Here is an 11,972-nt window from a genome sequence, read left to right on the forward strand (position 1 = left end):
TTGTACGTTTACTCGGTGTAGTACAAGTGCAAGCGAAGCGGATCCATGAATGTTTTGGTATGCATTTTTATCACTCGTACATGAGATCGTATGTATGTTGTGATGACAACAACGATAGTTGTATGGGTGGAAGAGTAAGAAAAAAAAGAGAGCGATTAAACGAAACCGAGTGATGAAAAAAATGGTTTCAGACGATGTGAATAGTAAAAGCTAAGACACGGAACCGTCAACTTTGTGTATTTGTACTTTGCGTGTGCCTTAAGTCACTTGATTTTTTTTGCTCTCACATATTTTCGCTCTTTTGTGAAATTTTCTGTCAATCAGTGTGTAACATTTGTGTGAAAAACTTATCGACGGAGTTTTTTTTTTCATTTGGAATACATTTCTCAACGCCTGCGACGTAAACAAAACGGATTTTGTGTGGATTACATTTGTCGGAGATCAAGTGAATATAATTGATTTTTTTAGAGTAAGTAAATTCGATTGGTTTATTTGTTGAATGTTATTGATCTGTGTATTCGTGTACGAGAGAATGTGTATGCTGTATGAATGAGTAAAGTAATATTTTTTTCAATACACTAGAAAAAAAGGAGTTTGATGAATAGTAGAGTATGCAGTGAAAAAAATGAAATTAAAACAATCAATATGATAACACATTCGTCAGAAAGTTGCAAAGGAAAATCGTGCGCTAAAATTGTTTTTTTTTTCTCTGTCGAATTTTTATTGCAAACGGGTTAAACAACACACAAGGCTATTTATTACATATTAAAGGCTGGGTATACACGAAAATCACTGAATCAGGCAACACATATATTCATATAGAATTTATAAAAAAAAATCGTCCTCTCTCTCGCTCTTCGCATAAACTGTGTGTATTCGAATCATGCGCACACACGATCTGACACCTACAACTCCAATCGAAGCTCCACCAAATCGCGACCATACTGTGTACACACATATGTGTTTGTGATCATCTTCTATATCGTCTATCATGTCTCTCTATCGCATGAACATTCAACCGTACCAAATGCCACTGACTTTAGATTTTGTTATAGTTGTTGCTTTTGGCCATTTCTCTCTTCACGAGAATTTTGTTCCTTTTCGTTGAACTCATCTCAATTTACTTCTCTCTCTCTCTCTCTCTCTCTCTCTCTCTCTCTTTCTCTCTCTCGTTCGAACGAAAAATGCTTACAGACCAATATGAATGTATCTCATCTACATCGGCGCTTCTCACACACGTTTATATGTATGTTCTCTCTTACGCACCACACATATGTGTAGTTTTCAGTCGAATAAAGAATTTGTATCAATACTTGCACACCAGAATCATAAGAAAGAGGAAGAAAATAATATTGTGAACGAGCAGCAAGTTGAGCAACTTGTGACGACACATATAACATACAGGGATATCGAAAAGTTCTATCAAACAACTATTTGAACATTAATCAATTTCTACTTTGATTAATGAATTTGATCTTCAATCACAGATCTCCAATGTTTTTTACACTTTTTTATATGCCATGAAATCAGCGTACAAAGAGAGTCTTTATGATCATTCTCAAAAATCGATCCTTGATTGATCTCTTTTCCAAATTCAATAAACAATATCTTATTTTCTAAATTCCAAATTTTTAAATGATCAAATTCGTTTTTTCATTCGATTTGATTCTCATGAACTTCGATAATTTCCTAAATATTTCCAAATTTCTATTTGAAAATCACATGGAAATTCACAGCTGCATTTTGATAAGTATCCATTCGTGCAGTGCATTGCGCTCATTGGCTTATTGAACTCCCTGTATAGATGGGGGACCTCATTAAAGATGTGAAGAAAAATCGCTGTTTGTCGCCCGTTGTCAGTCAGTATGATTGTTGCTGCGCTTCGCGTATGATGTCAAACAAGTAAATATTACATTAATGAAATTTCCATTAATTTATCGGCGACTTATTATGTGATAATAGTTTTTTTGCTCAGTAAATTTTCTTTTATAATAATTAACAACAACAACAACAAATAGCGATTTAATCAAAACAAACGCTCGACAAAAAAAAGGTAAACAACATTTTTTGCTGACAATCTTCTTGATCGAAGTCATCTAAAAGATAATTGTTGTTAAAAGTAATCAGTTGTTATCAGTGAAAAAGTCAGTGTTATCGTATTCGAATGACTCAATATTTGTTGAACGAATAACGAAATAAAACGCAAGCAACGTTTTTATTATCGATGCTAAATATTTCACGTGTTCGAGAGTTTTGTGTGAAAAATAACAAAAATTAAGAATCTATGTTAACTAATCCGTATATTTAAAGAGAGATTGAAAAAGCGACACCAAAAGCAAAAAGGAAGTCCATAAAATTGTGCGTGAAGCATATTTTTTTTGTTTCATTTTTCTTCGTTTCGGTACAATATTCGTTTTTTTCGGGTCGGTCAATTAAAAGTGAATAATGAAAACAAATGTAATGTTGAAAATATGTTTGAAAAGCAAAGATTTGTGTCGCCTCTCGTCTAGTGTGCAGCCAGGCCATAGCAACATATTACATAGCATATACACACCAGAGAAATAATTGACCGAACACAAAACATACATACGGATGAAGAAAAATAAAGATGAAAAGTTGATGAAAAAGATTTAAAAAAAAAAGAAAAAAGAGTAAAAACAAAGCTCATGCACAACGCACTCGAATCGAATGCAGGCGCTGTGCATTGAATTGTCTTGGTCTGCAGTGCAACACAAAAAGGAAGCAACAAAGACGCAACACAAGCACCGGCGACAAGTAGAAAACCCCAAGAGTGAGATAGACACTATAAAACACACACTTCACGAGAAAAAAAAATGAAAAAGAAAGAATACAAAAACGAAAAAACAAACCTAAACGACGGGAGCAAAAGAAAAAAGCAATAAAAACCGACCGAATGAATCGAGCAGATTAAACGAAAACGAAGAAAAAAAGAAGAAAAAGAAGAAGAAATAATGCAGCAGCAACAGTGCAACAACAAAATAGCATAAGAAGAAAAACGCACAGAACATAGATATTCCGTGCCGAGTGCACGGCCAAAGTGTAATTTTCTTCGAGTACTTAGAGTTGCATACAAAATGAATCTAATGAAAACCAGCTCACAAACCGACCGACCGACCGAACCAAAAACACAATATGTACTTTTATTGCACGTTGCTTTAACATATCGCTCTCGTTTGCGCTCATATGTACATTTGTGTGTAGGCTTCAAGATTCGATAGTGCCTTTGATTTTTATTTAATTTTTTTTTTTTTTTTCGTTCGTTCGTTGGTTTGGTGTGGTGTATTTGTAGATCGCGTAATATACCAACAAAACAATACGAATACATTTCATATTTTCGTTTTTATTTTGTGTTATTCATTCACTCGTTTGCATTCTGTGCTGCACTTCATATGTATACATATCCGAAGACAGAAATGAAATGAAACACGAAATGAAACGAACAAAAAAAAAAAAGAAGAAAAACCAGTGCAATTCAATGGTGTTGCTTGTTCGTCGTTCCTTGTTTGTTTATTTCATTTTATTTAGGCTCGGGTTATTTCTCTTTATTTCTCTCTTAAAATAAATATATATAGTATTTGTCTTCTATTTCCACTCCATAAGTTGCATGTTTAAAAGCCATACGAACAATGGCATAATGTCCATATTTCGATTTGTATTCGTGTCACGAATACTATTACGATATCAGGAAAAATGCCACATTTTTTTTTAAATTCATTTCCATTGAAAATATGCATCTATCGTCGTGGTTGCACGCATTCGGTCGTTTCCTTTCAGTTTTATCGATTGTTAAGATAGAGCAGTGCATATATTTGTCGGATCCTTTTTTAAATTGTTTAAAAGCCAACCGTATGGTTTTTTTCTTCTTCTATTTAACTTCTATATCCCGTCAAATTCAATGGAAGCGACAATATTTGTTTTGACTGCTGAAATGTTGGACGGTGAAAATAGTGGTGATCATAATTCTTCGTCTGAAAATTAAAAATTAACACTGACTAATCACACAATTCTAACAACTCATTCTATAGATCCGCTTCGAATTTGATTTTTTTTTATCAACAAAACATCCAAATGTAATAAAGTTAATCTTCTATTTAGTATGTTTTAAAAATGGTTTTTTTCGGAATCGATTTTGTATTGCTTCACTGAAACACACATGACTCAATGGGGCTTTTATTTCGAATTCCGACGAAAAAATAAAATAAAAGAAACAACAAAATCTGATGAGAAGACACACATAACATTTTTGCATCAACACTCTGTCTCGCATATTATCTATGTTCGTTTAAAGAAAAACATGGATTTCTCCTTATTAAACAACATCTTAGGCAATATTGTGTGTCAATGAAAACACAACAACTAGCACACAATAACATATGAGAGCTAAAAGAAGCTAAGGAGGCCAAAAAGATATCCAATGCATACATAGGCACATTTCAATACTCAAAATACTAAAGAGACGAAAAATAAAAATCAAATAAAATAAATAAATACATTGAGCTGAAACAGAAAGTTCAAGAAAAACAGAAGAAATGAACGCATATACACAGTCGAAATAATTTATTGTATAATGCATGTATTTATATATGTGACAAGAACGGATCAGTTGAAAAACCGCTCGCATGTATGTGTATGCCTATGTATATGTCATTATAAGCACAAACCAAAAAGAGACAAATATTTTTTATTTTCATATTCGTCCAAGAAACGCGAATTTCAAGCAAAACGAACGAAATAAAGAGAATAAAAAAAATACGGTATAATATAATATGTATAACTCATAAATACACCGAAATCAAATAAAACAACGTTTCGAATGAGCGTGAATAAAATATCGGCGTATTGTGTATAAATGAAAGAGTGAGCGAGCAAGAGAGAATGGTCGCTGTGCGCGCATACACGAGGCCAAGAGTGAAACAAGTTCATGCGAATGAAAAAACATACGCGACATCGTATACAACACACAATTCGCGCACAAAATATTATATGCGTCATTGCTTCTTTTACTTGAAATCATTGAGTGTTTATCAAACGTTTACAGAAATGGATTGTTTTCGAAACGCGCTTTCAACTTGAATTTCTCTATACACATACACAATTCAAGTGTGCACATTTATTCTTTATACGTTTTATTTCATTTTTACTGAAATTTCTTTATTTCTTTCGTCCATGGCTATTGTTATAGTTTATACTGTATTTGTATTGTATTCCATCCACTAGCATGCCACATTGAAGAAACAAAATTGAAGAAGAGGGCTGACGAAACAAAAAAATGAAATAGCAAACAAAAACGGCAAAACGTGTGTGCAAATATCGTTTGAGCTTCTATGACTTATGCTCTTGCAATGCCTAATCGTTTTTCTGCTGAAAAAAAAAATGAAAGAGAAATACATGTGAGCCGTAGGAAATCCTTAACGATCGACATCGAACAAACTAAAAAACAAAAAAACACAGTATAAGCTGATAATCAAGTCAGTGTGTTGTATTGCTGTTAGTTTTTTTGTCATGTTTTTTTTTGTTGTTGTTGTTCATTATGATTCGTTCGTGTCATTTACTTTTAAAGCAAACATTTCTATGAATTATCCTTTTTTGAAATGCAAAAACTCAAGCATTTAACAAACCACCCTGATGCATGCGTGAGCATGCGTCCCGGGAACAAGTTCAAACTGAAAATAATCACACATAATGCGTTGCGTTTCAAGGCAAAATAAATATATACACACACACACTCAGTTATGGCTCTTTTTTTCATTTCCATTTAACTGTATTTGCCGAGCGCCCCAAAATGAAACTTAATTCTGTATTCATATGAAATTTCGTTTTAGTGAATTTTATATCGATCCATGTTCGGGAAATGAAAGACGGAATTTTTTTTATAGTTTATTGCGATGCATTTTAATTTGAATGGGCGCTCAGAGGAAGCAGAGCAAGTTGAAGCGTACGACTGAGCAGAGTTTGTTGAGTGACAAATGAAGGGGGAGAGAATATTCTATTTGCATTGAAGATGTAGTAAAAATGATAGTTTGAATGGATAAAAGCATTCAATTTGTATCTCAATATCTCTCTTGCTGTGCACGCTTCCAATTTATTCGCTTCTCTTCTCTCTGCCGCTTATCGCTTCGTTGGACGCATATAATTCATTTGCGTTTTCATGCCATGAACTGCATAAAAACGTCAATACATCATAATTATCTAGTTTGATGGCGTGGGGTTGATTTGATTTTGCAACATACAAACAGTCGGACAAACAACCCATACGGCGAATAATTTCAAACTCGCATTCATCGTTGTGCTGTGTTGCATGATTGAAGAGGGGGAGCTAAATGTTTCATGTTTACATTTATTCTTTAGTGATTCCCATTTCTCTAGCTATATTTTAGCGCGCGCTCATTCAATTTTGCCTATATAATGTGCACTCTATATTCATATCGGATTTCATATTGTGGGGTTTGTGTTGTCTATCTTGTTCTCGCTTGTTCGCTCACTCACTATCTTGTTTGGCATATAATAATGAAAAGTTTTGCGAACCTATTTATTTTGCGTAGTGTGATGACGCTGCTACTATAGCAGCAATTGTCACACAATGGCAACATAGCGTAAAAGCGCGCAGCAAAGAAAAACAACCTCGGTCATATTTCAGCTTTTGCACTGGGCCGAACAAACACAGAACACACTCATTCAAATCGATTATTACTTTATTAGAGAGAAGAGAGGAGAAAAAACAAAACTAGTACATCGCGAACCGTCGACTGTTGCAAACATAATTTGATAGAAGTTCTCTCTGTCGCTCATCTGGTTTCCATTTACATACTTTACGATTCGTTCGTTTTTTTTAAATATTAATTGTGTGTTGTGTGTGTTTTATTAAATTCATTTTTTGTGCTCTCTTTGATTTTAATGTGCCTGCATTTTCTACGGCCTTTTGTTTAAAGTGTCAGTTACGGTTGCAATTTGTGAGTTGATTTTTGTTTTCATTTTATACTCTTTTACATTGGTGTGCCTTCAATTTTGTGCCATTCAAACGTAAACAATAATGGCAAATATATAATTTTCTAAGTGAACAACATTGTAGTGTATCATTTGCTAAATCGACTTAATTACTTTGCAATTATTTCCTACTGTTTGTGAGTGTCGGTTGTGTTTCTCTGGCTCCCGTGCTCTCTATCGCTCTATCTCTCGCTTGTTTATATGTGTACGACAATTGCAGTCGTACCAAATTAAGTCGAAAGCCCTCGAATTATACACAGCAAAATGTTATTGTATTGTATCGTCGCGATACCATACAAATCTGATATTATTAGTGTACTAATCACTAGGACAATTGTCTTAACAAATGGACGTAATCAAATCAAATTGAAACCATTTCAATATAATGGACTCGAACCAATATAAATTCCTGTGTTCCTCAATGTACAGGGTTAACCACATGCAATTCACAGTTAACGGCTCGTCTAATTAGCCATTTTGATTTTTTTCATTTGATTTTCTATTTTCAAAGGAAAAAAAAATAATACAAATTTCGCAAAATACAAATATACGTACAATTTCTCTTTGTGCGGTTCGATGATTCAATTCTACGAAATAAATATGAAATATATCAATAGACGCGCGATAATTTATTTGTTTTCTCCGATTACATTCCGGAAATTCCCCGAACATATTATTCATCGAGAATGCTTCTTTATTCTACACTAGTTTTGATGGCAATTTACGTTTGAAATGTCGATAATTCATAAAAATCTGTTGAATGAAATTACATTACATAAAATAAAAACAAATTCTTACCAATCGGTTTGTAGAATAAATATTTTGTTAATCAAGTTCAGTTTGTTGCATATACTCGAACAGAAGATTCGCATTTTTCTTTTCATTTCATTTAAAATTTAAACTCAAACCATAAGTGGTTGATGATGATCACATCAAAAAATCATCTTCAATAACGTATTTCATGGGAACGTTATCAGCTGGTGTATTTCAATTTTAAATTGCAATTTTTTTGTGTGTGCATTCTTTGTCAAAACTGCGTAATAGTCAGTGTCAATTTTTTGCATTTATCTCAAATTTTGTCCCAGTTTTATTTTAATTTATTCAAAATAAATTATTATGTACTATTATTTTAAATTATTAAAACTAATTCAATTTTGGTTACCAATCATTTTTTTGCAGGTTTCCAAGCGGAACGTACAATAAAATTAGGACGCAAATATGGAAACAGATGATGTTGAATCTTCGCACAGTACGATGTCAAGTTTGAACAGCTTGTTTTCGTTCACAAGTCCGGCTGTTAAAAAATTGCTCGGATGGAAGCAAGGTGACGAAGAAGAGAAATGGGCAGAGAAAGCCGTCGACAGTTTGGTTAAAAAGTTAAAAAAACGAAAAGGTGCAATCGAAGATTTGGAACGGGCTCTATCATCACCAGGAATGCCGTCAAAATGTGTAACGATCCCACGATCATTGGACGGACGATTACAGGTAAGAAATTTATTATTTTTCCTTTTGCTATTTAAACAAAAACTAAAGAAAACAATATATTTGTTTATTTTAAGGTCTCACATCGTAAAGGATTGCCACATGTTATTTATTGCCGTGTATGGCGTTGGCCCGATTTGCAATCTCATCATGAATTAAAGCCAATCGATGATTGTCATTTTTCATTCAGTTCAAAACAAAAGGAAGTTTGCATAAATCCGTATCATTATAAACGTGTCGAGAGTCCAGTACTGCCACCAGTATTAGTGCCGCGACACTCTGAATTTGCACCGGGTCATTCGTTGCTACCATTTCAACAAGTCACCGAACCGAATATGCCACACAATGTTAACTATTCCCAAATGTCAAATCAAAATTTCATGAATCAAAGTAGCCCAACCAGTCCGACAATGTCATCGGTATCATCAGTGAATTCGAATCCAAACAGTCCATATGGTCTTTCGTTACCGGAAACGCCACCACCAGCCTATGGCATAACGGACGATGCAAATTCAAATAATACCGATCAACCAATGACAGACGCAACAAATCCAAATGGTCTAGTGCAAATAAGCTATCAAGAGCCACCATTTTGGGCTTCGATTGCCTACTATGAGCTCAATTGTCGTGTTGGCGAGGCGTTCCGTTGCAATTCATTATCGGTGATTATTGACGGCTTTACGAATCCATCAAATAACTCTGATCGCTTTTGTCTGGGCCAATTGAGCAATGTTAATCGTAACAGTACAATTGAAAACACACGCCGTCACATTGGTAAAGGTGCGCACGTCTATTTTGTGCGCGGTGAAGTATTTGTGGAATGTTTATCGGATTCGGCGATTTTTGTACAGAGTCGCATGTGCAATCATCATCATAATTTCCATTCGAGCACCGTTTGTAAAATTCCGCCCGGTTGCTCATTGAAAATATTCAACAATTCAGAATTTGCAACGTTACTATCACAGGCCGTTAATCATGGCTATGAATCGGTGTTCGAGCTCACCAAAATGTGTACAATTCGAATGAGTTTCGTTAAGGGCTGGGGTGCCGAATATCATCGACAAGATGTTACCAGCACACCGTGCTGGGTGGAAATCCATCTACACGGACCATTGCAATGGCTTGACAAAGTTCTCACACAAATGGATTCACCGATTAATGCCATCAGTTCGGTGTCCTAAAACACAGTCGCTTACCAAATCCCTCCCCAAAACTAAGCGTGTCTGTGTGTTTAAATGATATTTCAATCGAGAAAATTTAGCAGTTAATTATTTTATAGGCATAAGAGTGTTTAGAAACATAAAAACAATAGAAAAACAACAACAGAATTATTCATTAGACTTTATTGCTTCTTCTATGACCGGTTTTTCAATCGTTTCTTTTAACTGAACTTTGCTTCATCATCCGTTTTAATATTGTAACTAAAGTCAAAATTTTCAGGAATAATTCGATTTTTTTATGTGAAAATTCCTTTTGCATTCAATGCCCATATTGACGACGCTATAACATCAATTTTCATCTAAGCTCTGGTTCGATCAATGCAAAAATCTATTATGACCTCTTATTGATTGTATTTATTCTGAAGACATTTGAAAAATTCATTAAATGCAAAAATATTCGCGTCCTTGTAGAAATTTAACGCATTGAGCTTATATGCAAAAATTGACAAATGTTTGAAATGTCAGTAGTAGTAGGCTGAATGCTATGAATTCTGTGTGGTAATGCAAATGCCATAAAATTGTATAAAATGAATTATTAAGTGTACGTACTATTTTGTGTACTAAAAACTATACAAAAAAATATATATAATTTTTAATACATTTGGCTCTCGTATATGTTAGTATTCGCATATGTTTTGCATGCACAAAACAAAAAGTTTATTCAATTATACATAGAATTTTTTTTTCTTTTTTATTTGATCGTTTAGCAAATGTTTTTTTTTTTCAATTTATTTTTCAGGTAGCTAAAAAATTGAAATATTTCTGTAAATGTTTTGAAAAATGTAGCCAGAGCCCGTTTATTTTGATTAATTTCGACGAGTTGAACATTTTGTAAAACTTTATTTTTGTGAATTGGTTTCTAAAATCTTTACCAGACTTTGGTTAAATTTGTAGATTTTTCTATGCTCGAAAACTAATTGAAAATGAATATTTATCGGCTATACTTATTTTAAGAAATTTTGAGATTAAAAACAAACGAGAAAGAAAAATTATTGAATATTTTTTTTTACAAAAAGTCAACTAAGTAACAGATATGAATACCTGGTATATTTTAGTCAAAGATCCACCACACACCCCATTTATATAAAACGATCTCGGCAAAAAAAACTCATTTAAATAATCTTAATAATGAACTAGGTAAAGAGAGAAAACCTATATCAAGTCGATGAGCACGCCATATTACTTCAGCTATAAAAATTGTTTAATTAATTTTTTTCTTTCAAATCAATCTCTATGATAATAGTTTAAAGAAGAAAAAAACATTAAAAGAAATTGTGCCGATTACACATAAATATATATATGTATACAATAAAAAGGTGTCCGTTGACAATGTAGCTTTGTTTTCCGAAATTTGGAAATGAACTTGGATATTTTACGACGATAAGGAACCACTTATAATATTAAAAAAAAAAGTATATTTAAAGAAGAAGACACAAGATATAGATTGGTATAATAAAACAAATGGGGCCTCATTAAAAAGTGTACTTCACTTCGATATTATAATTGCCTTGCGATGCTTTGATGTTTTTTACTAGTGTTTAGTGGCCTTTCTACAGAAATTTAGTATTTTTTTGAGAATGAAAAAAACACAACCAAAAAAGTGGTCTTATTTTGTTGCCCAGAAAATGGAATGCCTACAAAGTCATTCAAATTTAGTAATGGAAATCGCCTTAAAAACATTAGCCACAAAGTCAATCAAATTGTTAAAAATATTACTAGAAAAAATTGCTGTTATCCAGGGCATGCGGTCAGATAACATTATCAATAAATAAAATTATCAGATAAATTGTAATGTCCAAATGAATCAGTATTTTGGATGTCCAGAATTTAAAGACAATGGTCTTTGGGACATCTCGATTTATATAATAGATTTATTTATTTACGATAACGTTAGCTGACGGTATTCCCTGGTTATTTCTTTTCCAGATAAATAATTTCATGAAAAACAAACCATTTTGCTGAAGATGATTCAGAATTTTTACACAATTTTTCCGATAAACTAAAAAAAATCCAATAAATTTTTCATTTTGTTCGACAGCACTTCGATGACATTACATAAAATAAAAAATAAGAGTACGCATTGAAAATAGAATTCAAAAAAAAGTTGTAGAAAATTTGCTTCCGCTTGACGTGTTCTAGATTCTTAGTGTCAGATTCAGTGTGGCTTATAATAACCAATTTCTTTCGATTTTGAAAGGAATAAAAAAAAAAACAAGTGCTCTGAGAAAACTCAGATGTTAAAATTCAAAGTAATAAGAGAAAAAT

General features: G+C 33.1%; 1 protein-coding gene across 4 annotated transcripts; it reads left to right on the forward strand.

The window, feature by feature from the left end:
• The first annotated feature begins 193 nt into the window (after positions 1-193).
• LOC116341084 (protein mothers against dpp-like) lies at positions 194-10,307 on the forward strand. Of its 4 annotated transcripts, none has more exons than XM_031767944.1 (3): positions 194-469; positions 8,185-8,490; positions 8,565-10,307. In XM_031767944.1, the coding sequence occupies exons 2-3, from the start codon at positions 8,224-8,226 to the stop codon at positions 9,666-9,668; spliced, it is 1,371 nt and encodes a 456-aa protein (XP_031623804.1). In that variant the 5' UTR covers positions 194-469; positions 8,185-8,223; the 3' UTR covers positions 9,669-10,307. The 4 variants fall into 4 exon arrangements, with proteins under 4 accessions (XP_031623804.1, XP_031623805.1, XP_031623806.1 ...); XM_031767945.1 differs by lacking the exon at positions 194-469 and adding an exon at positions 1,905-2,053; XM_031767946.1 differs by lacking the exon at positions 194-469 and adding an exon at positions 6,859-6,971.
• The last annotated feature ends 1,665 nt before the right edge of the window (positions 10,308-11,972 follow it).

This window comes from Contarinia nasturtii, unplaced genomic scaffold (assembly GCF_009176525.2).
Source record: "Contarinia nasturtii isolate CC-2019 unplaced genomic scaffold, AAFC_CNas_1.1 Cnas_scaffold_695, whole genome shotgun sequence".
NCBI classification, from domain to species: domain Eukaryota; kingdom Metazoa; phylum Arthropoda; class Insecta; order Diptera; family Cecidomyiidae; genus Contarinia; species Contarinia nasturtii.